At 40.3% G+C, this 25,931-nt stretch overlaps 1 protein-coding gene across 7 annotated transcripts in view; it reads left to right on the top strand.

Annotated features, from left to right (window-relative positions):
* Positions 1 to 24,909, top strand: part of grik2 (glutamate receptor, ionotropic, kainate 2) — a 578,538-nt gene extending 553,629 nt beyond the window's left edge. For all 7 annotated transcript variants that reach the window (XM_051957244.1, XM_051957249.1, XM_051957243.1 and 4 more), the window contains one exon: positions 21,381 to 24,909. In XM_051957244.1, coding sequence (XP_051813204.1) covers positions 21,381 to 21,634 — 254 coding nt within the window. In that variant the 3' untranslated portion in view covers positions 21,635 to 24,909. The remainder of the gene's footprint in view (positions 1 to 21,380) is intronic.
* The last annotated feature ends 1,022 nt before the right edge of the window (positions 24,910 to 25,931 follow it).

Below are 25,931 nucleotides of genomic sequence, written 5' to 3'. Positions count from 1 at the left end.
TGACTGTACATATTTAATTATTGATACTGTTCTCTTGTTTTTATTGTAAATATAAAGCGCCTTGTGACCCTGGTGTGAGAAAGGCGCTATACAAGTAAAATTTACTTACTTACTTACTTACATGAAATAAGTCATGCGATTGCCTCTTCAGATCAGCATTTATAGAGACCAAATAAAAATCGGACGATAGTCAGTGGAGCACCATCAGCCAATTAGATTATAGAATTTTAGATTGAATCATGCAACTCTGTTGTATAAAATTTCTTCAGTTTTTGTTGACTAAGACCAACAAGAACCAAATAACATATGCTTGACCAAAAACTAATGCAGTTTTTTTTTTTTTTTGTGAAAGACCTAAATTCTAATGAGGTCTTAAAACGTGCACTGTTATCAAGTAATAAGACATGGAATGTTGACATATTTGTTTCACTTGGACAAGACCTTTAGTGTAATCTAAATTTCTCATGGGCTTATGGGTTGTTTAATTCTTTAGACTCATTTAAACAAGGCAATGATATGTGCACAGCTGGAGATGCTCACCAAGAATTTAAGTAAAATCATAAAGACAACAATCAGAACACAGTCCTGGAGTGCAGACTGCAGTGCATCAAATTTCAATGACAGCTCAGAGAAGCCTTCAGATGAGATGAACCCTCTAGGAAAATAATCATTTACTCTACATGGGGGACACAAAAGCCTGAGGATGACAGCACATCCACGTCCCATTCCATGTGCATCACGACTTCACTTCTGTTTCTCTTCCATTGAAGCTAAACGGAGTTCACAAGTTCACTCTCACAGGTGAGAACCTTTAGGAGAACTGGAATAAAAACTTGAAGAATTCCTGCAGATGAACTCTTTTGTTACAGTTGGTGAAATGTAATTATTTTAACTTTTACATTTTTTTAGTCAAATTAAATTTCAAATATCCAATTAATCTGAAAGAGGGATATTAACACTGGATAGTCACATGAAAAAATGACCTCCTGTGACATTCAATGAAGTATTTAATCATTGTGCGGACGGTGAGGGACATTCCAAAATTGTGAAAACCTCCTTCTGTCTGGTACTGCATGTAGATTGTCCAGATCCATGCCTCAAGGTTATTGAATCTTTTGGTGTCATCCACCCTCAGACTTTTTGCTTCAACAAACCTGAGTTTTGAAAGTAATGCTGGTTACCACAGATCTGTACAACATCCTCAACATCAGCTCGGTTTACTCGTATACATTGAATTACCTGAGCCTCTACAGGAAAAATAGTCAACCCTGGCCATTCCTGTCTAGTCTAGTCTAATTGTATATACAAATTTACTCCAAGGTATTTGCAATTTTGTACCATTTGGATCATCTTTCCCCCAATAAAAGAGGAGTAGCCAAAGTCCTGAATCTCCTGAAAGTCCATCACGAGCTCTTTTATTTTTCAGATGTTGTTCTGCATATGGGTAAGCCCACATCAGTCCACAAAGCTGCTGACCACCTACTGGTACACTGACACATCTTGAAGGTGCACATACTGAAAGAAACTGATAAGGTAGCCCATGACCCAGACAACAGGGGAGCGCCAGACTGCATGCCATATAATGCTCTTCTCTAGCAGTGAAAACTCATTGATGTTGAAGGTAGTGGAGAAATTAAAGAACATGATTCTGATTCTGTTTTGTCCAGGTGGGTGTGAGCATGATGGAGTAAGTATTTGATGGCACCTGCAATAGCATAAACAGTTTCTGTTGGCCAAGGATTACTAAGTGCCATCCTCACTTGTTTAGCAGAAGTGGTCAGCTAATTATAGGCATTGTTATTAGCGTCTGCATGAGCTCTTTCTTCTTTTAGGCATTCTTTCCCTCTTTTATATTCATTGACAGCTGTTTCTGGACCCTCTTTAATGAATCCTTGTCACCTGACCAGAACACCCTCTTCTATTTCAAAAGTGCTTTGATGTCTTTGGTAAACAAGGCATTTTTGGGGCTAAAACAGCTATAATTTTCACTGATGTATTGTCTATCCATTTGTCCTTTCCATTTGACTTGAGAAAAACATTCCCTTCATAGCATGTGTCTCCCAAGACAACTTTCTCAAAGTCTTGAGGACAGGGAGAGCAATGGCGCTATAGGTCTTTATAATATTAGCATACAGCATGTCAGGGTCATGTGAGCAGTACATGAACTTAGTGAAAGTGGGAAGAGTTTGCCAAGTGAGAGCCCGAGATGTCATGAAGAATGCGCTGGGGTGAAGAATCTAGTGCCAGGTGGTAACAGAGTGGACGACATTACACAAGGTTGGCACGTTATCTGTCGGAGAAATGTTGACAACAACCAAGATAAAGTGAAACTTTTCTATGTATGCAATATGGATGTTGTCCCTTACTGAGAGTTTAATGTCTAGCTATACCAGCTTTATGCTTTAGAGATTTTAGGGGACTAATTCAAGCTAGCTCTAGGGGGAAAAGGGCTCTTGGACATGGTCTCCAGTCCACCACAGGGTAGCACACAGAGACAGACAACAATTCAAGATGAAATTCACACCTATGGCCAAATAATCCAACTTGTATATCTTTGAAATGAAATATCTTTGAGTAAGACAGAGCACATGGGTTTTAAAAAAGTCCACAGACGATGATATTAAAGCACTAATATCCCCTTGAAAATGTGTTTATGATATACAGTTTTAAGAACCATTATATATTTGTATGATCAGGCCTGTTTACATAAATACATAGACTAAATGTGCATTTTTTAGCTTTGTATACCCAAAATCTGCACTGGATTTATAACGTTTCCATTCTTGTCAAAGTGAGCAGGTACTTTCATCTGAGATATCCCATACTGCTATGTGACAATTCAGTTGTGCTTGTTTGTCAAGCATCACAAAAACTCTGTAATCCAGTGACCCTAAGCAGCTGCCATCAATCTAACATGCCGCCAGCAGGCAGCCACGATAGCAATGGGTCCCCTAAGTGCAACAGAGTGAGTACAGTGTTTCCCAAGCCTGGAGTATATGGTTGTTACACTGCCATGGCATTTAATTTTTTTGGGAGAGAAATCAACAGCTACAAAAAAAAAACAAAAAAAAAAAACAGTTTTAGAGTGGGATAAGGCAATCCAGTAGTACAGTGGGAAAACATGCATGTTAATACTCACCTGTTTGCAACATGTTTTAGAATTATACAATATATGCATACAGAAAGCAGCAGAAATGGCAATTTAACAAGATACTTATAATTACAAAACTTTAAGATGTAAAGATTTTTTTTTTTTTTTTTACACACAAATCGTACTATAAGACTGACTTATCACCAGTGGAATTTCAAATCTTAAAGCTTCACTAATTTTTTATATTACTAGTAATTGCATTATTGTATCAAACAACAGAACACAATAGAAATCACTTATTTCATGTTGTTTGATTTTCTGGCTCTTTGATTTTTCTGACCCTGCAGCAGGTCATTTGTTTGTGTAAAGGGCCTTGGTTTCTGCCATTAACCCATGATTTTCAAAAAAATGAAAAGCAGGAACAAAACAGTGAAGTGGTGACACCATGCATCAGGTTTAGTGTTTTAGCATGTTGACATCAGACAGCTGGCACTATTGGGACTATATTTTTTTTGCTCTGTGATGGGGTGAAAACAAGACCACTATTACCAAACATAGGTAAATTTAATTCAGATGTAAAAATTAATGCTATTCTTCTGTGTCCATTCAAACTGTACCACTCTACAGTGTTCTAACACATGAAAGAAAAACTATTTATCCATCTATTTGCTATACCTAGTCATCCTTAGAGGCATGCACAAGGGTGGAGTTTTTCCAGCTGACAGTGGGTAAAAGGTGGGTTACACTCTGGATAGACTGCTAGTCAGTCACACAATAGACATAAATAACAAGGTAATTTGTCAACTTTGAAATGCTTAAAAAATAACCAGTCAAGTTAATGTAGCATTGACAATGATTTAATGATATATACTGCCAGTCAGAAGTTTGGACACACCTTCTTATTTAATGTTTTTCTTTATTTTTATGACTATTTACATCATAGATTCTCACTGAAGGCATCAGAACTAGGAATGAACACATTTGGAATTATGAACGAAACAAAAAAATTGCGAAATAAGTCAAAACATACTTTATATTTTAGATTCTTCCAAATAGCCACCCTTTTCTTTGATTACTGCTTTGCTCACTCTTGGCATTCTCTGGATGAGCTTCATGAGGTAGTCACCTGATATGGTTTTCCAACAGTCTTGAAGGAGTTCCCAGCGATTGTGAACACTTGTTGGCCCTTTTACCCTTACTATGAAGTCCATCTCATCCCAAACCATCAGGATTGGGTTTAGGTCAGGTAACTGTGGAGACCAGGTCATCTGACACAGAACTTCATCACTCTTCTTCTTGGTCAGATAGCCCTTACACAGCCTGGAGGTGTGTTTGGCGTCATTGTCCTGTTGAATAATAAATGATGGTCCAACTGAACACAAAATGGATGGGATGGCATGTCGCTGCAGGATGCTGTGGCAGGTGTGCTGGTTCAGTGGTGCCTTCAGTTTGGAATAAATCCCCAACCGTGTCACCAGCAAAGCACATCTACACCATCACACCTCCTCCTCCATGCTTCACAGTGGGAACCATGCATGTAGAGACCATCTGTTCACTTTTTCTACATCGCACAAAGACACGGCAGGTGTAAGCAAAAATCTCAAATTTGGACTCATCAGACCAAAGCACAGATTTCCACTGGTCTAATGGCCATTCCTTGTATTTCTTGGCCAAAACAAATCTCTTCTGCTTGCTGCTTTTTTTAGTAGAGATTTCTTAGCAGCTATTTGACCATAAAGGCCTGATTGGTCAGTCTCCTCTGAACAGTTGATGTAGAGATGTATCTGCTCCTAGAACTCTGTGAGGCATTTATCTGGGTTCTAATCTGAGGTATTGGTAACTTCCCATTTCTGAGGCTGGTGACTCGGATGAACTTAGCAGCAGCCGAGGTGACTCTTAGTCTTCCTTTCCTGGGGCGGTCCTCGTGAACCAGTTTCACAGTAGTACTTACTGGTTTTTGCGACTGCACTTGGGGATACAGTCAAAGTTTTTGCACTTTTCCGGATTGACTGACCTTCAGTCCTAATGAACTGTCGTTTCTCCTTACTCTCCTTAATTGGTTCTTCCCATAACATGGATTCTAACAGTTGTCAAATAGGGCTGTCAACTGTGTACCAACCTGACTTCTGCACAACACAGCTGATGGTCCTAATCAGGCAAGAAATTCCACAAATTAACCTTGACAAGGGGCACCTGTGAAGTGAAAACCATTTCAGGTGACTACTTCATGAAGCTCATCCAGAGAATGCCAAGAGAGCACAAAGTAGTAATCAAAGCAAAGGGTGGCTATTTTGAAGAATCTATAATATAAAACATTTTTTGAATTTTCACAATTTTTTGTTCACTACATAATTCCATATGTGTTCATTCATAGTTTTGATGCCTTTAGCGAGAATCTACAATGTAAATAATCATGCAAAATAAAGAAGAACCATTAAATGAGAAAGTGTGTCCAAACTGCTGACAAGTAGTGTGCATTATGTAAACAAAACAAGTCAACATACACAATGTCACAACAGTGCTAATGTTACTGTTCGAGAGTTTTCCAAATGTACTCCATACTCTCATCTCCCTGGGCCTGATACTGTAAAGCATCCCTACATCATAATGCTGCCAACACCATGCATCATTGTTGTGTCTCTCGGTATTATCCAACTTATACCAGACTAGAGCACAAACTCGACAGAGGCGGATTTACTGCTGCTGCCATTCAAGCCATTTATTGTCACACACTCCAGTATATCGGTGCGCTCTCTAGTGGCTCTTACAAATAATAAACGACACCTCACAGCAGGCAGAGAACAGTGCGGTAACCCACAATACATAACATATTCCTCCCCACTTAATGAACAAGTGGCACAACAAAACAGGTAATGCTCTAAACACTAAAGTTAACAGTCATGAACAGTGTCAATAAATGTTATTACAATTGTTTGGGCCTACATTAAGGGAATGACGTAGACTGCTCAGATCCTGACATAACCCAAGGGATTATTCTGCTCTTTTCTTCTCGGTTATGTTGCTAACTAAAAATATAGGCCTGTTGGAGGCTGGCGGTCCCTCTGAGGATACCGTCGGACAGTTCCGCCATCAGGCGATCCCACACTGGTTGTGACAGGAGTGGGTATCAGTGTGATTGGTGGTGACAGTTCAGTTTGTGAATCACATGAAGACGCAGGTCTGGGAGAAACAGGCTCCACAGCAAGGGGTCCATCCTGGGTAAGTTTGGGTGGGACTGCGCTGACCTGCTTGGGTGGCCCAGCGCCACTCACTGGTAAGGTTTCCACCGGGGCTGAAGATCCGGTGCAGCTGGTCAGCATGTCTCCTCCAAACAATGTTCTGTTTGTTGCTAACAGTATATGACACAGGACCAGTCTGGGCCAAGACTGTGGCAGGAATCCATTTTGGACCACTGTTATAGTTTCGTGCCAGCACATGATCACCTGGATGGAAAAATCCTTTCCTTTGCTATTTGCTTGCGTCTCTCCACTTGAGCTTGCTGGTTCAGGAGAACAATGTCTTTGGTCCTTGGTGGTTTGAGAAGGTCGAGGCTAGTGCAAAGCTGTCTTTTGATAAGAAGTGTTACAGGAGTAGCCTTTGTGGTTGAGTGTGTAGTGTTCCCATATGTGAGCAGGAAATTGTTCAGGTGCTGGTGGAGGGAGCATTGTCCCTGTGAAGCCTTCAAGGCGTGTTTCATGCTCTGAACAAACCGTTCTGCTCCTCCATTAGTAGATGGGTGGTATGGAGCAGAGCAGATGTGTTGCTCTCCATTAATCTCCAGGAATTTTTGGAACTCCTGTGAGGTGAACTGAGTGCCATTGTCACTCACGAGTTGCTCAGGAAAGCCAAATCAACTGAACATTTCTCCCAGTTTCTCAATGGTTTCCTCTGCCGTTGTAGATCTCATAATGGACACCTCTGGCCATTTACTGTGAGCATCTATTGCTATTAGAAACATCCTCTCCTCTAAAGGACCTGCAAAATCAACATGGACGCGCTGCCATGGTTCCTCTGGCCAATCCCATGGAAGCGGTGCTGGTTGTGGCATGCTACAGGCATTTGGACATGATGAACATGTTCTCGCCATTTCTTCTATCTCACTGTCAAGTCCAGGCCACCAGAAATAGCTCCTGGCCAGTTCCTTCATACGGACCATGCCACTGTGACCTGTGTGTAGCTGTTGTAGGAGCTTTTTCCACAATGCGGGTGGAATGATCACTCTGTGTCCCCAAAGGAGACAGCCTGCCTGCACTGAGACCTCACTCCTCTTTGTGATGTAAGGTTTTAGCTCAGGAAGATTACCACCCCCTCATTTCATCACTACATCCGACAGTTTTGAGAGCACTGGGTCATTTCTGGTGTGACGTTTCACTTGAGCAGAAGTGATGGGAGCATTTTCCACCTGTGATGCACCATGGTTTGCTGGCAGAGGAAGCCTGGAGAGGCCGTCTGCATTTGTATGTAGTTCAGACTTCCGTTACTTGATGTAATAGGTGTGACCTGAGAGCAATAATGCCCACCTCTGCATACGACTGGCTGCCAAAGGTGGAATGCCTGTATGGGGCTCAAATATTGTAGTGAGGGGGCGGTGGTCCGTCAGAAGAATAAAGTTCCTCCCAGAGATATTGGTGGAATTTGCGGACATCAAACACGATTCCTAGTGCTTCTCTCTCAATTTGCGCATATTTGCTTTCTGCAGCGCTGAGTGTGCGTGAAGCAAATGCAATGGGACGTGCCTCCCCACTAGGCATGATGTGAGAAACAACTGCCCCCACCCCATAAGGAGAAGCATCACAGGCAAATGGTATGGGCAATGTGGGGTCAAAGCGTGTCAGGGCCTCCGACTCCAACAATGCAGTTTTAGTTTTAACAAATGCATTCTCACACTGAGCTGTCCATGTCCAAACTTTTTCTTGACACAGCAGCCGGTGAAGTGGTTTCAGGAGAGAAGACAGGTTTGGAATAAACCGTCCATAATAGTTCTGGAGCCCCAGATAAGAGCGTAGTTGGCTCACATTCTGAGGGGCTGCTGCATCCACAATTGCCTTCACCTTGGATGGAGCTTTGTGTAAGCCCTCAGAGTCAATCACATGCCCCAAGTATTCCACTGAAGGATGGAAGAATGCACACTTGGATCTGCGAACTCTGAGTCCATATTCCTGTAGGCGCTGAAGTGTAACTTCCAGGTTCTTCAGATGGTCCTCATCCGTTTTGCCAGTGATCAGTATGTCATCTAGATAGCACTGAACTCCAGATAATCCACTCAATATCTGGTCCATGGCACACTGAAAAACTGCTGGGGCTGAAGTTATCCCAAACGGTAGCCTGCGGTACTTGTAGAGGCCCTTGTGTGTGTTTATGGTAAGTAGTTCTCTGGATTTCTCATCGACATGCATCTGAAGGTAGGCTTGGTTGAGGTCAGTTTTTTGAATTGAATTGAGTTTTGCTGAATTTCTTACCTCCAGCTAGGCATGTGAACAGATCATCAATGTGAGGAAGCAGATATTGTTCAGCTTTGAGCACTGGGTTAATGGTGACTTTAAAATCACCGCAGACCCTCACTGACTCATCTCTTTTTATGACTGGCACAATCGGAGTGGCCCATTCACTCCTGCTGACAGGCTTCAGTACCCCACGCTTAACCAGCGATTCTAACTCTGCTTCAACTTTTGGTCTAATCGCATAGGGAACTGGTCTGGCTTTTAGGAGCTTGGGGTGGCTGTCTGGCTTAATGTTTAGTTTTACTGTGATGTCTTTCATGTTTCCTAGTTCCTCCTTGAACACGTCAGGGTATCTGTTGAGAACGGTTGTGAGGCCAGTGTCCTCTTTGCACAGTCTGTGAACTGCAGGCCAGTCCAGCTTTATTTCTTCTAGCCATGTTTCCACCAAGCAAGGATGGAAAGTTTCCCTTAACCACATACAGAGGGAGTTTAGCTTTTTGACCCTTCACCTGAACAGTGACTCTTATCACCCCCTTTGTCCGCACTGGCTCACCTGTATAGGTTTTTAGGATGAGACTGGATGGTTTTAAGGGAATGTGCTGTAAGTTTTTCTTGTAAACCGCATTGGAGATGAGGGAAACGGCTGATCCAGTGTCAATTTCCACGTGCACTGGTTGTCCATCCAGCAGCGGAGAAACCCAGTATCCCTCTCCACCCCGAGTCACAGACAGTACATAGGCTGAAGCTTCCTCTGACGAGCTGCTGACCTCCTGTGTATTCTGGTCTGGTTGCACAGTATGTACAGAACGTCTCTTTTTGTGCTTCCTTGGCTTCGCGTAGTATTTTGTCTTTTTATCCAACACTTTACTTTTGCATGCCCTTTCAATGTGTCCTTTTTTCCCACATTTCTTGCAATCCAAGTCTTTGCTTCAGCACTCTGCAGCAAAATGTCCGCCTTTGTCACAGCGATAACATTTGCCCTGTCCATCTGTGGACATTTTGTACACTTTCCCACTTGTGCTGAGCTGATGAGCCTCTTTGGTAGCTAACTCCATGGACGCACTGATTTCGATAGCTTTGTCCAGAGTAAGTGCACTCTCGGTTAGCAGACATTTCTGAGCTGCTTCGCTCCTCAGACCACACACCAGCCTGTCTCTGATGGTGTCGTTCAATACATCATTGAATTCACCGTGTTCAGCTAGCTTTTTAAGTGCTGCCACAAACATAGTTACTGACTCCTCGTCTTCCTGATTTCCCTTATGGAAACAAAAACGTTCAGCAATGACCAATGGTTTTGGTGAGAAGTGGGCCGCTAATATGTCAACTATGTCGTCGTAGCTTTTGGTTCCGGGCTTGTCCGGCTGAACAAAACAACGCAGCACATTGAATGTCTTAGGTCCCATTACACTAAAAAAAACTCTAGTGGCTCTTACAATTAATAAACGACGCCTCACAGCAGGCAGAGAATAGTGCGGTAATCCATAATACATAACAATCATAGTGGGGATAGTGTCTTTGTGATGATTTGTGTTTGGTGTTCATCTAAAACTGTGTCTAGTCTGATGGCCAAAAAATTCAATTTTGGTCTCATCTAGCAAAGAAATCTTCTTCCAGTTGATTTCAGAGTTTTCCACATGCCTTCTGAAGAACTCAAGTTGACATTTATTATGTGCCGTTTTCAACAGTGTCTTTCATTTTGCCACTCTTCCAAAAGCCCAGGAAACATTTGTTGTATGTACAGTTTCTCCCATCTTGGCAGTGAAGCTTGTTACTACTTTAGAGGATGCATAGTTGGCTTGGTGGCCTCCCGACCAGTTTCTTTCTTGCATGGTCACAGAGTTTTTGATATTGGCCTGCTCTTGACAGATTTACCTGTGTGCCATATTTCTTTCATTTCTTAATGATGGATTTAACTGTACTGCAAGAGATTTTCAGGACTTGGAAGTGTTCCTGTATCTGTCACTTGACCCATGCTTTTAAGTAACCTATTAATGGAGTTGCTTGGAGTGTTCTTTTGTGTCCATGGTGTAGTTATAGCCTGCAGTGATGATTCAGCACTGACTGGACCTACTGCATTTCAGTTAAGTCATAAAGTTAAGTCATGGAATACAATAGTTGTCATGCACTGTTGTAGTTGTTTTATTTTAGTTATTAGATTTTTGTGTTCATTTTGTATTTTGTACCATTATTATAATTTAATTTGACACATGCAAACGATAACACAGCAGCTTGTTTTACTTTTGTTCAGCCTAAGTGCAAAAAGTTCAGACAGCTGAAAAATTGTAGTGCAAAATTGTGTGCCATTTTTCATTTGGTTAAAGTTCAGGTGATGTCACAGTGTAACTCTAAATGTAGAACCACTGGCATGGTTCAGCCAATTTGTGTGAAAAGGTTAAATGTGAAATTCTGGTCTAAAATGCTTTTTGGTTTTCAATTTTGCACAATCTAAGTGGTATAGATTAGTGTTGAAATGCCATATTAGTTTTTCTAAATCAGAATCATTTGTCAAAAATATTTACATTTTTTTGTTGACATTTCCAGCATAGCTTTGTCCATGAACAACAATATCAATGACCATAAAGCAAGATTAATAGGAAAGACAAAACTGACTTTTAAGTAAGCACCAAAATGTAGTAGTAGTAGCTTTATTACCTCCGCCAAGGAGGTTATGTGACACCTGGCATTTGTGTCTGTCTGTCTGTCTGTCTGTTAGCAATATAACTCAAAAACGCCTGGGCAGATTCACACAGATAGATAGATAGATAGATAGATAGATAGATAGATAGATAGATAGATAGATAGATAGATACTTTATTGATCCCGAAGGAAATTGTTCAATAGTCCGTTGCTGACATTCATAAACACAGAAATAGAAATAAAGTTAAAAAGTACAATTAAAAAGACAAATAGCAACAGCCATAATAAATAAATCCAACATTAAAAAAGTCAAGTGCTACTCCATAAGGTGCTATGAAGTTAAAGTTAAGGCACTGAAAAACAAAGTTCAGGACCAGCATCAGTCTCTCCTGCTCCTCCCTGAAGTGGCTGCATTATACAGCCTGATGGCACGAGGGACGAAAGAGTTTTTAAGTCTTTCAGTGGAGTGGCTCAATGAAATTGAAAGACATGAAATTTTGAGGGGATGTAGACTATGGTTAGAGGAAGAGCTGATTTAATTTTGGTGGCAATCTGGAAAGGATCCTGGATTCTGGATCACTTTGAATTTTTTAGTATGTTTTAGTATGTGGTCCAAAATATGACAAAAATATCATAGGTTAGTATGTCGTCCAACAAATTGGAGCAAGGTATCCAGATAGCTGAACTGGTTAAGAAGGTGCTTCATAAACAGTGTCAGAGACGCAGGTTTGATTCCAGCTCATGATCCTTTACTACATGGGTTTCCTGTTTTCACCTCTGTCCTTGGCGGAGGTCTGCACTCTCTGAGTGCTTTTCTAGTTTATTGTCATTTTTCTGAGGTAAGACAACAATATAATGAAATTTGGATCGTGCTTCTTTTAACATTTAAGAAATTTTTGAAAAGAAAGAATTTAAGACAAAACATTGGAAATGAAGTGCAATGTAACAATATAATCTAAAAACAAAATTAAAGCAAGTAAATGCATCAGACAGCAATATTTAAAGCAAGTGGTCACTGTAAAGCATACATGACTAAAATGACTGGGGGCGGGATTCAAGTCATGTTCATTACTATAGCAGCATGTGGGAAGAAGTTGTTTTTCATACTTGCTGTTGTATTGTTCTGCATCATCTACCAGAGAGAAATAGTTGGAAGTGATGGTGGCCCTAATGTTTCACAAGTGATATGCACTGAGTTGTGCAGGGTTGTCCTCTTCTTCTTGAAGTTCACGAATGTCTTCTTCATGAAGTTTTCACTCCAGTGTTCAGAGTAAAAGTGAAGGACGTTTATTATCCCAGCTGGATGTCTGGTTAGTCAGGAAATTAAGGACCCAGTTGCAGATAGTTTTGTTAAGGGCTAGTCCATGAAGTATGGACACTAGTGTTAAGCTTTGAGCAATTACAATAAATGCTAGAAGCCCTTGCATACCTAAACTTTCTTTCCTTCCCACTTGCATATAAATATAACCAGGATATGCATATAATGGGCCATAGTGCTAATGACAGTGTTTAATTAAAACCAGTTTGTAACAATAAACTCTTGTTAGTTTGGAGAACACACTCAGTGGCTTTTCCTTGGACTGCTCTACTCCCAGCATATGGTCATATTTCGCACAGTATATTCAGATGCCACAGTACCTTTAAAGAAAAGAGGGGAGAATGTGAAGAAACCACAGTTTAATTGGGCATGCAGCAGCACAGGCTTGCAGTTTGTCAAGATACAATGTCATCAATAAGTGATGATATTCTATGGGCTTGTAAAACTCACCATGCTCATGGATATTGTTTACGCAATGTGGAGATGCCTGTTGGGTTTCCTGGGGGACTGAGACTGAGCTAGCAGTTTGTGTTTCTGAGATTTTGTTAATGTAAAAATCTGCCACAAATAGCAGTGTTTCTGCTTTTTATCATAAATCTGCTAAGCTGCTAAATCACAAATCACTAGCAAGCTACAAAACACAATTTAAAATTTAAAGCAACTGCAGTTTTTGGTACAGGTGAAGCTTGAGGGAAGCCATTCTCTGAACTGCACTGATATGGTGTGAGTGTCTGCGTACTCCTAATTATAAATCACAACTTTGCTGTTGTATTGAGACATCAAAGCTGGCATACCAGGTTTGTTTTAACAGAGTTTACTTTTTAGAGATACATGGCTAACAGGATAGCAACACCACAAATATACATTTACTGATCACTTTACCTTGCTAGTAAATGGTTGGACCCTCTTTTGCCTTCAGAACCGCTTTAATTGTTTGTGGCATTATTTCAATGAGGTGTTGGAAACATTCCTCAGGGATTTTGGTCCACATTGACATGATAGCATCACACAGTTGCTGCAGATTTATTGGCTGCAGATCCATGAGGCAAATCTCCCGTTCCACCACATCCCAAAGGTTCTATCGGACTGAGATCTTGTGGCTGTGGAGGCCATTGGAGTACAGTGAACTCATTGTCATGTTACAGAAACCAGTTTGAGATGATTTGAGCTTTGTGACATGGTGCATTATCCTGCTAGAAGTAGCATCAGAAGGTAGTCCACTGTGGTCATAAAGGGATGGACATGGTTAGCAACAATATTCAGGTAGGCTGTGGCATTTAAATGGTGCTCAGTTGGTATTAAGGAGCCCAAAGTGTGCCAAGAAAATATCCCCCACACCATAACACCACCAGCAGCAGCCTAAACCGTTGATACAAGACAAGGTGGATCCATGCTTGAATTTTGTTTACGCCAAATTCTAACCATCTGAATGTCGCAGCTGAAATGGAGACTCATCAGACCAGTCAACATTTTTCCATCTTCTATTGCCCAATTTTGGTGAGCCTGTGTGAATTGTAGCCTTAGTTTCCTGTTCTTAGCTGACAGGAGTGGCACCTGGAGTGGTCTTCTGCTGCTGTAGCCCATCGTCTTCAAGGCTGGACGTGGTGTGTGTGTTCAGAGATGGTATTCCTTGGGTGTCACAAGTGGTTATGTGAGATATTGTTGCCTTTCTATCATCTCCAACCAGTCTGCCCATTCTCCTCTGACCTCTCACATCAACAATGCATTTTTGTTGGATATTTTCTATTTTTCAGACAATTCTCTGTAAACCTAGAGGTGGTTGTGGTGAATATCCCAGTAGATCAGCAGTTTCTGAAATACTCAGACCAACCTGTCTGGCACCAACAACCATGCCACATTCAAAGTCACTTAAATTCTCTTTCTTCCCCATTTTGATGCTCAGTTTAAACTTCAGCAAGATATCTTGACCACGTTTACGTGTAGTGAGTTGTGGCTATGTGATTGGCTGATTAACTATTTGCGTTAGCAAGCAATTGAACAGGTGTATCTAATAAAGTGGCCTTTGAGTGTGTAATGATCTTACAGAATATGACACACCTCTCCTTCTCTGTACTACAAGGCTAATGTTAACACTTTCTTCTTAGCATGGCACAAATAGATCTCTGCTTTTGAAGTGTTTGCAACAAATGGGAAGCTTCCTGCTTGAGAGGATGGTGACATTACCTCACTGGAAATTTTGAAAACCCTGTGACAAGCAGCACATAACACGGCCTGTGTGAAAGGCCTTTAAGGCTATTGTCTGAAGGTGCCCTCTGTCGATTTCGACTCCTGTGAAGTTGCGTCCTTAAACCGTTCTCCCCGGAGGGGTGTGGCAGATGGGAGGTCCACAAGGCGTATCTTCTCACCTAAAAAGGCCGTTAACATCTCAAGGTTTAACGTTCGGTCTTTGAATTCCCCTAACGATTGGAAAAAAATGGAACTTGTTGGGTCCTGTGAACTGTTTAACATCGGAGTTTTGGCTATCCAAGAGCATCGACAAAATGCCATTAGCGACTTCAGTGGCGCCACTCTATTGTATGAAAAACTCGGAAAAGGTTGGCAATTGGTCCTCTCACCGGCCGTCAGGAACACCGTTGGCGCTTCCCAGGGAGGTGTGGGCTTCATTCTCAATGACAAAGTGCGCAAGACTCTTATAAAGGCCCAGATAGTATCAAGTCGCATCTGTGCGCTACAGTTCCAAGGCAACCCGAAAATCACAATTCTCTCATGCTACAGCCCCACCAACATGTCTCCTCCCTCTGAATTAGAATCATTTTATAACGATCTTGAACGATTTATAGACACTGTCCCTCCTCACAACTTCCTTATCATCTGCGGCGATTTCAATGCAAGGTTAGGAAAAGACGACTTCCCTTTTGCAGTAGCGGATTCTACCAACAGGAATGGACAGGCTCTTTTGAACTTTATGGCCGACCACGATCTATTGCCGTGTGCAAAGAGAGGGGGATTGCTGGCCTCATGTCAGACAGGGATGGCTGGAGGACATTGGTGGCGCGTTTGACTCATAAGTCGGCACAATAATAATAATAAAGTACCCTTTGACACATTGAGATTAAGGTAGATTCATCAGAAGTACTAAGAGCTAAATACATTGAGGTAAACCTGGGTTGACCCTTTTACTATGAAGGAGCACAGCACTATAGCAAAGCTGTAAACTGCTTTGTAACTGTAGTAAAAATGCATGTCACCGAAATTTCAAAGCATGTCAAACTAATAGAAAATCCTGTAGTTTACATCCCATTCCATATGTTTTTTTCACTTTGTTCACATGTATTTATGGTGTATTAGAAGTGAAATAAACAGTCAGCAAACAGAATGACTGAGCATTTCCACCTTGAAACTGCAGTGTACAAAAGACAGTCTCAAAAACACAGCTTCAGACAAGCAGAGTTTCATTGGTAACAAATCTATAGAACAAGTTGTATCAATTTGGGGGCTCTATTAGAATTGGTTTCAAACATGTACGACTGAATTTCTCCAATATTCCAATTTGTCAATCTGTGGCGTACAGTACTTCAGTAATCCAGATGCTTTAGTCTCTTATGTACTTCCTTACATTCATTCTCATTACATATGAGAGTAAATGTTGTTATATAGACCATCATGGGTTGTGATTTAGGGCTGCACAGAGGCGTGGTTGTTAGCATTTTTGCCTTGCAGCGAGAAGATCCCCGGTTCACGTCCCGGCCTTCCTGGGATCTTTCTGCATGGAGTTTGCATGTTCTCCCTGTGCATGTGTGGGTTTTCTCTGGTTTCTCCGGCTTCCTCGCACAGTTCAAAAATATGCTGAGGTTATTTATTATTCTAAATTACCGGTAGGTGTGAGTGTGAGTGTGATTGTTTGTCTGTATATGTAGCCCTGCGACAGACTGGTGACCTGTCCAGGGTGTCCCCTGCCTTCACCCCAAGTCAGCTGGGATAGGCCCCAACCCCTCCACGTCACTAATGAGGATTAAGTGGTGTATCGATAATGGATGGATGGTTTGTGATTTAGTTCCTTGTTGAACCAAGTAAATAGACTAATGCTAAACATGTGGACGAGAGGTCATCAAATTATCTGATTCATCAACTGTAAATTGTGGGTATAAAACCACCATTGGCCAAGCATTTCATGCAGCAGTGCAGATGTTCATCCATTCTGCCATCGGCATGTTACTGTTTGTAAATGCCTATTATTACTGAAAATGACAACAATATTTGAGCTATCAAACTACACACTGAAAATGGTGGATTTTATCAAAAAATATGATTGTGTACGAAGATCAGTTGCAAAGATCTGCAGGTTTATTCTGCGAGAATGCGCTTACAACGTTTTACAATAATATTTGCTGTCTTGCAGGGATGCTCTTGCTTGTTTGCTCTTTGTTGTGTAAAAAGATTTATTTTCTAAGCATGGTCCACCAGAACAAGTTCCCCAGATACTATTTTGGATGAGCAGGGCCACTGTATCCTGGGCTTAGCTTATTTGTTTACAGATATACAAACAAGCCAGACTGTTTTGGCTGTTTGTTTGTTTGTTTGTTTTGTTTTTCTTCTGTACCATAATCCTCAACCTCAATCAACTGTTTTAGCTGCCTAATCTTAAATATATCTGCAACATTTCTAAACTGTAGAGGGAAGAAATTTGTTGGTAGTGCAACAACGTTCTTGTCAGATGTTATGTTTTGTTTCTCAGTGGCCACATATAACTCAGGACCAGTGGCGGTTTTTCACGGAGGCCAAGGGAAGCCTGGCTTCCCCAAAAAATATGCAAGAAAGAAAAAATATCAATAATCTTCACCACTATGTATTTTATGTTTTATATTTTTGTCATTCCTTGTTGTCAAAACACTACATCAGGCATTTCTGCTTTGTGAGGAGCAAAACAGCGCCACCTCTTGTCAAACTCTTTTTGTGCATTACACTACGTCTCTCATGCCCTCTGCGCTGTCTGTCTGTTCAGAGGCCAGCTTCGCCTTGCCTCCCTTAGAGAAAAAAACAGCCCGTATTAGCCAATCAGATTGAAGCAAGGCTCATCGCTTAATGGTCGATGCATCATTAAAAAAAAACATAAGGGAGGCCAGATCAAATCTGGCTTCCAACCAATCACAAACTGTGATGAACAATACCCACACTAATGCAGCTGTCCCGCCAGGGGCCAGCAAGCCCCCACAGCAAGTATAGCCATCAAGCTAGCCAGAGAATGGATGGTGACAGGGACCTTGAGTTTCTTGTAAAAAATGACTTCACAAAACTTCCTTATGAAGTTCAACTACAAGTCAAAAGGGACGGTAGGCCAACTCCAAAGCTCAATCTAATTAAATGTAGAGCTAATGGAAAAACTCACTCCTTTTGTGAAGCTAACTATGCCAGAAACGAGTGGCTAACGGGAAGTGCCAAGCTTAACCGGCTTTTCTGCTGGCCATGTCTCCTATTTGACCGGTCTACCGGCTCCCTGAACAACCCCTGGAGCACTTAACCTCTTTTTTTTCACTGAAATGAATGAGAAGTCGGTAGAATAAAGGTACTCTAACAGTAGGTTGATTTGTTTACATGAAAATAACAGTTAAAACACCGAATCTAATTTGTTGTTCACACTGGCTTCCTCGGTAATTTTGATCACGGGCCGCCACTGCTCAGGACAATCCAGATTTATGTTGTTCTATTCTTTGTATGTACAACTATCTACCTCCATCACATATGACCTCTGATAGATTTAAGAACAAAGCAATTCATAAACAGAGAAAAAGGACAAAATCCACACAGCAATTCCTCAGAAATAACAGGGTGAAATCATTTATTACATATAAAATATGTTAAGTGACATAAGTTAAAAGAAATCATTTAGCAGAAAGATTTGTATCCTTAGTCAATTTAAAAAAAAAATGTATCAGTAAAATAGGATGTGTGATCAAAAGGTTCCAAGCTTGTGCTTCGAAAAATAAAAAAACTGTACCTAATTTTAAATTTGGCCATCCTTCCCCTGAAGACTTTTCCTGTGCAGCGATACGCTGTACTCAATGTGTCTGCATGCTCCCCGGAATTCCCGTTCTGTAAGCTTGTCAAGCACCATCTGTGATGTGCAGAGTTGAAAAAAACACCCTTCAATGTGAATTTCATTTTGGGAAAAAGAAGAAGTCACAAGGAACCAAATCTGGTGAGTGGGGAGTGACAGTTGTGTTGATCTGGCCAAAAAATTGAATATTTTCAACAAACTGCGAGCAGCCACACTATCATGACATAGCACCCAATTGACATTGCTCCTCAGTTCAGGTGGTTTGCGCTTAATGTTCTCTCTCAAATGCGTCAGGTCATTACAATAGAACTTTGAGGAATTTGTGGTGCACAATCTAATGGATGTCAAAGAAAACAATGAACATTCTTATGCTGCATTTGTGCCCTGACATGCCTTGTTCAGTCTTGGACAATGACTGGTGTTTGCAGTGGAACAGCCCAGAACAACCATATAACACGGGTCCTGATGCTGATTGTGTGACATTATAGAATTCTGAGTCAACAAAAAGCTACTTCTTGCAGGTGTTGTGCATGCCAGTGTACCTGGTGTGCTCACTTCTTTTACTGTTATTTTTTGATCACACTTTGTAAAGAATCATACACTGTAGTTTACAATATTATACTATCTATTTATATCTGCTTCAAAAGTTCTTCAGTATGCTTTGAATGGAATTTAGACCCCACTGTCTTAACGTCACAGAAAACAGCATTCTTTCTAAGGATCAGTTCACCTTCATAATGGCTCACATTGGATTTGAATACAGCCATCCATGATCTATACACCACTTAATCCTCATTAAGGTCGCGGGGGGCTGGAGTCTATCCCAGCTGATTTAGGGTGAAGGCAGGGGACACCCTGGACAGGTCACCAGTCTATCACAGGGCTACACATAAGGACAAAAAATCACTCTCACATTCACACCTACAGGCAATTTAGAATCACCAATTAACCTCAGCATGTTTTTGGACTTTCTCCCTGTGCATGCGTGGGTTTTTTCCGTGTACTCCGGCTTCCTCCCACAGTCCAAAAATATACTTAGGTTAATTGGTTACTCGAAATTGTCCGTAGGTGTGAATGTGAGTGTGATTGTTTGTCTGTATGTCTAGCCCTGCGACGGACTGGCGACCTGTCCAGGGTGTCCCCTGCCTTCACCTGAGTCAGCTGGGATAGACTCCAGCCCTCCCGCGACCTTAGTGAGGATAAAGCGGTGTATGGATGATGGATGGATGGATGGATGGATGGATGCATGCATGGATGCATGGATGGATGTTTTTGGACTGTGGGAGGAAGCCGGAGTACCCAGAAAAAAACACGCATGCACAGGGAGAACATGCAAACTTCATACAGTGCAGTCTTTGAAGCAATGATATATTCATGCAATTCACATCCACTCAAGCTCTTTTGGTGTTTAGATGTTCAGCTACAATATGATGATCACCATGTATGTGTGAAGTCGCAAAAGTCCAAGTTTTAAATGAAAATCAGCAATCCAGCTGTCTAAGCATAAATCACAAAGTTAAATTAAAACAAGTAATCTTTTCCCAATGATTAACTTGCTTTTCAAAAATGATTTTGTTACATTCTATGTGCAAATTTCACTGCTAGAATTTAGTACAGTAAATCAAACAAGCTGATTAGAACTTACCAACAGCCAGTTTTATTCCTTGTAGTCCAGAAGTATCGTGGATTGCAAAAAGTCAAAAAGTCATACAGAGAAATGTGCAGTTAATGACATTAGTCATTTAGCGTATCACGAACCACTTTAGTAACACTGAAAATGTGAATCTGTGTACACTTTTAATAATGCTTGATTTTTTTAGCCTGCCCTCCCAAGAACACCAAAAGTAGCTATTTCCCCAAAACATCTGTTTATTTTCAAGTGACAAAACCCACTAGTTGCCATGCCATAGAAAGAAAATATGTCCATAGAGAGAGCAGGATGGGGTGCAGCAATCACTTGAAAAACAGAATATTGTTTATGCCCCTTTTGAATCAAGTAAACTTTAAAGAAAACAAAAATAATTAAAGCTTAAAAACAAATATTCCACAAACTTAACCACGTGATTATTACTGTCCTGTTTATCAATGAACAATGATAAAAAACCAGCACCCAAAGGTCTGACAATAATGAGGAGATAGCTATAAAATATTTCAAGGACAGACAGACAGACAGACACACACACACACACACACACACACACTGATAAATATATGTTCAGCACATTCTGAGCATTTATAAGGACTAATATGGAAATATACGAGAAAGTTTGAAAAAACATGCATACACAAATATACAGTATTGTATTTAGATTAAATAATTTCCTCCGGGATCAATAAAGTAGATCTTATTTTATCTTATCTTATTATTTAAACACATTTTAGTACAAAAATGATCGCTGAAATGTATTGCCCAGTAACTGATAAAGCTTAGATTGATATCAAAGATGGATATTCTTGTCAAAATTACAATTGCAAGCATGGAAACAGAAAATTTACCCATGATCACACACTGTATGCATGAACGGCATGCATGAAGAGCAACAACCACAAATCCACCACTGGTGTATTTTGACCTTGTGCTGAGTAATTGTATGCCTTTACACACAACCAATAAGCCTGTACCTTCCTCCATCATACTTCTTCCCTTGTTCCCATTCAGCATACATTCTATTTCCAGCCTGCTGCACTGTATATTTCAGCATTTTCCCAACACTGGATGGGATGGTGGTTGGGTGGTGTTTGTGGTAGTTGGGTGGGGGGCTTAAACTGAGGGACAACAGACAGGGAGAATAGGCTTGTTTTCTTGGCCATAACATTTAGACAGGGGATGTGGTCTGAAACCAATTTTTTCTTGTTTTTTTGTCTTTCTCTCTACAGAGGTCTTTCTGCAGTGCCATGGTGAACGAACTGCGGGTTTCCCTCAAGTGCCAGAGACGGCTCAAACACAAGCCCCAGCCTCCCGTCATGGTGAAAACAGAGGAAGTCATCAACATGCACACCTTCAACGACCGAAGACTGCCAGGGAAAGAGACCATGACCTAAAATGGGAACCTCAATCACTTTATCACCCTCTTTCCTGTACTGATGTAGTGTGCAAAGACACTGGGGGAAAGGGTGTGGGTAAATGGTAAGGGGAGTGGGGGGCAGTGGGTTGTAATGGTTGACAGTTGAGTTCATTTGAAGATAGAGCAGAGTTACTTAGTAGTATATCAGTATATTGATGACTTGTTATTTATGTTTCCTAATAATTAGCTTGAGAAATGAGATTCAACAATATTTCCTGTGGAAATAACTTGAACCTGAGTGAGATTTCTGTGAGTTACCTCATTACCACCTTGGCAAGGCAGCAAACTATAGGTGCCAGAATTTTCAGAACCCAGGTGTAGAAGAGAGATTGTCTGGAAATAAATCTGAAATGGGGCAAAAGTGGTACCTTTAAAAAAAAACAGGAAGAAGAATTGGGCCAATCATCTGTAGCTTTTGCTCAGCCAGTCTTTCACTGCACAGCTCAAAACAGGATGGTTAAGCACTAAGAGCATGTCAGAGAATACAAGCATAGCATTGCTAACTGGATGAATGGGGGAAAATTAAAGGACTTTTTAAAAATGTACAATTGTTGTCAATAGAATGATCACATGGGCACTTGATGAAATTGAGCTCACACCCTGAAGATAATGGTGACCTCAGTGCCCCTAAAATGTACAAAGATGCATTGGTTAGACACGTATATTGACTGACATCAAAAATGAGAATACTGTATATCATCCATCAGGCAATAAGTGATATAATTTATTTGTGTTTCAGAGTACTAACACCATTAGTGTTTAATAGAGGGGTGGAGACAAGTTTTAGAAGTTAAATGGTGAAATTTGAGTAGGGAACGCAGAAGTAGGCTCAATAGAGTGTGTTGTGAATGTCCATAGATCAGTCAAAAGTTTCAAAGAGAGGCACGATGCTTTCAGACAGTGAGTGGCTGCCATCATTGCTCACTGAGACATCTGTATTCTCCACCTGCGTAGGATCCTACCATCCTGTTACATAGGTTGCTGTTCATCACATTCACACAGTGTAATCTCCTCATACAGCTAAACAGGGTGGTTTGTAGCTTAAAATAGAATAAGCAATATGATAAGATAACAAAAAAAGTCATACTGTAACTTTTTTTAATTTGTAAACATTGCTGGCAAATAACCAGATTAATTAGTTGAAGCTGATCTGTCCTTTCTCTTCTGGCAAAGAATTGTGCCATTCAGATGACTCTGTAGCTGTAAAATGTATTCCCATATTGTTTTCTTCTCTGTAGTGTCTCTTGTTGCCATGGTCACACAGCAATGGCAGCGGCACAGAGTTGTCCACAAGAGCAGTAGCTGCCACATTTACACTGCAAACAATGGAGGCATCTGCTCGCTGTCTGAAAGAAGAACGAACTTGGATGATGTGGGCATGCTCACCAAGTATAAATTCACAGCAATCAAACAACACACAAACTCTATTTATTCAAAAATATTTATTGTTTTATTTATGAAACTCTTTATTTATATATCTATGGACTGTATTTTCACAACTTCAGTGAATTCACCTCACCTCAACTCTGTATGGATACACACAGTTATTGTTTCTGTTTGTTTCTTTATTTTTTGCTAAGTGTCAAGTCTCCAATTTCATTTTGTACTTCTGTGGCTTTTTTTCTTTTTTTGGCAGCAAAGCTTCACATTGACTTGTGCAAATGCAATTTCTATGAAAAAGTGTTTTTGTACGAAGAGAATCAAAATTTTGTAATGATTTTTATCAACACAAAACACACGAGGAGTGTCATCCATGGCAGAGGGGTGGTACTCCAGGCTGTAGTGAGGACACTTTCCTAGAAACTAGACAGAGCCGACAAAGACACACACCCTAGAGTGCAAGATGCACCCATCCTCCATGAAGCAGGTTCACACCAATTAGTACTCTGCTCTCCAAAACAGATGCAGTGTATTCTAGTAAAGCATCAGTGATATGTTGTTTTGAAGAAGAGAAAAAAATAAGCTATTTTTTATCATGTATAGGAATCATATTTAAAGAAAGATATTTTTACTTCACATGGAAGGAGAGTAGTAATAATACTGGTTAGAACAAATGGATACTGTACACACACATGTAGGAAGGAAGCTTGTTGATGATGCTTATCATTTTACACCCCTTATTGCTGATAGAATGCAAGAGTCCAGTGCTGAACTGTTGCGTGTAAATGGTTTCAAAAGGAAAATGATGTATTTAAAAAAAGAACACTTAACTAATTTTGAACTTGTGAAAATATAATTCAGTGCACACAGTTTACCCTTTCAAGATGATGCACAAGTTTAAAAAAAAATAAAAAAAAAGTATTCACAACTTTTTCTGTCTCTTTATTAAATGTTAGTGTACAAATGAAAGATGGCAAGAAAATAGTGAAATAAAGATAGAAATTAAAAAATGAGTTTTGACTTCTCTTTGAGAATTCTAACTTTATTCTCAGAATTCAGAAACAAAGTCAGAATTCAATTGTTTTAAAATGTAAAGTGTAAAAAGTCATTAAAAGCGCATGTGTGGGTTATCTTAGGGATGGAAAGGAAGCAAGACATTATTCATAAAATCCCGTTTGGCAAGGCTGTGAAGCACACAGATGAGCAACTGTACTGAGTTCAACCACCGTATTGAATATAATGAATAGTTTATATGCAGAAATAAAGGCTGTTTAAGCTAATTGCTTTAACATGTTGCCAATTCCACTTTGTTGTTTATAAATTTAAATAATTAACTTGTAACCAAAGTCATTAACATCAATAAATGGATACCAGTAGGCATTGGGTCTATTAACAGTTGTTTGGCAATTGTTATTAACATTCCAGTGTTATACATGTTTCATTTCACTTTTATTTTTGGAGACTGATGCAAGAAAAAAACATCTGAGGATGGAACAAAACTTAAAAAGAACTGTCCACAACAGCTTTAAAAGAAAAAGAAGTGGTCCTGTGAGTTGCCTCAGTCCTGTCTGGAATTTGGCTGTGTATTTTCACTTCACACTAACATTGTGGGATGTTTTTAGTTAAATTTGTTTTGGTGCATTTTGTAAAACCTAAAGCACAAATGTGTTCAGTTCTCTTCTCACTCTGTTATAAAGCATCTTTTCAGCATTGTAAACTGTTTACATGGTTAGAAGTTCAGTGAATAAACCACCTCAGCCAGCAGAGACGGAACTGGTTGACAAGGTCACTGCATAACCAAACCCTGACCTCTGTCAAGCATTCTGGTTGAAGCTCACCACAATGACTCAGCACAATGTCAACCAATCTGATTAAATCATCCATCCTCCTTGCCCTGACCCTAAAGAAAGCTGGCTGTGGGAGATCCAGCCCAAGATTACATTAAACACATTTGTACTTTGTGCTCTGCCTGTACTTTGTGTTGGTTTGGAGAAGACTGCAGCTAATATGCTTGACCTTAGATTTTAGGCTTCAAATGTGACAACAGAGTGACCTTGGAACTAAAGCTCTATTAGTGCATATTTGTGGTGTTTACATTTTAACATACCTACTGACCTCTATAATAAGGTTTGACTGTTGATGAGGGAGCAGGGCTGCTCCATCATGCAAAACACACAAGAGCTTTTGAATTTCCTATTCCATATTCCACTGAACAGAAGGACTTTTTCTCTCATTTGCATCATTGACCCCACACAAGAGACTTAAAAAAGAAAATACAACTTTCTAACTTGTAAGCATTTCAGAAGGTCAGGTGTTTCATAAAGATGAACAGTTTTGGTCTCAATCACAGCTTTTAAAAGAAATAAGTAGAACACATACTACTGGTCATTATTGAAATTACTGTTCTGAATTATTTGTTTCACTAATACTGTATTCAGCATCTCAGGTTTTGCCCAGCAACATATGCAGTCACCAGTCATTTCTGTTTCCCCTAGAGCTTATGCTTGCTTTTGCATTGAGATTCAGGTTAAAAGAAAATAAAAATAAAATATTATACTTGTACATACATGCCCATGCTGCTATACAAGGCTCAGTTGTAGATGTCTCCTTCTTGGCAAAAGTTGCCAGCAGGGAAAGTAAATAAATCAATTTTAAAAAATACAAGTCTACAAGTGGTCAAACCATAAATCAAATGTGCTCTTTGTCTTTGTTTGCACATCTAGAAAAAATGTTGAACAGTAAGAACACACGACACTCACTCACATACACATCTCCACTAACACAGTCACAGAACACTCTCTCGATTATTGTGTTGACATTTTCACATAGGTGCACTCAAATGGGATGTTAGTTGTTGCTTTTAAACTAAGTTGAGGCACAGATAACCAACTCACACCATTAACCCCCTGATGCCTGAATTTATTTACAATTATATTTAAATGATAAACGGTCTGTATTTATATCGCACTTTACTATACCTGAA

This window comes from Acanthochromis polyacanthus, chromosome 12 (assembly GCF_021347895.1).
Source record: "Acanthochromis polyacanthus isolate Apoly-LR-REF ecotype Palm Island chromosome 12, KAUST_Apoly_ChrSc, whole genome shotgun sequence".
Lineage (NCBI taxonomy): Eukaryota > Metazoa > Chordata > Actinopteri > Pomacentridae > Acanthochromis > Acanthochromis polyacanthus.
This window is presented reverse-complemented; position numbering and strand designations above follow the sequence as displayed.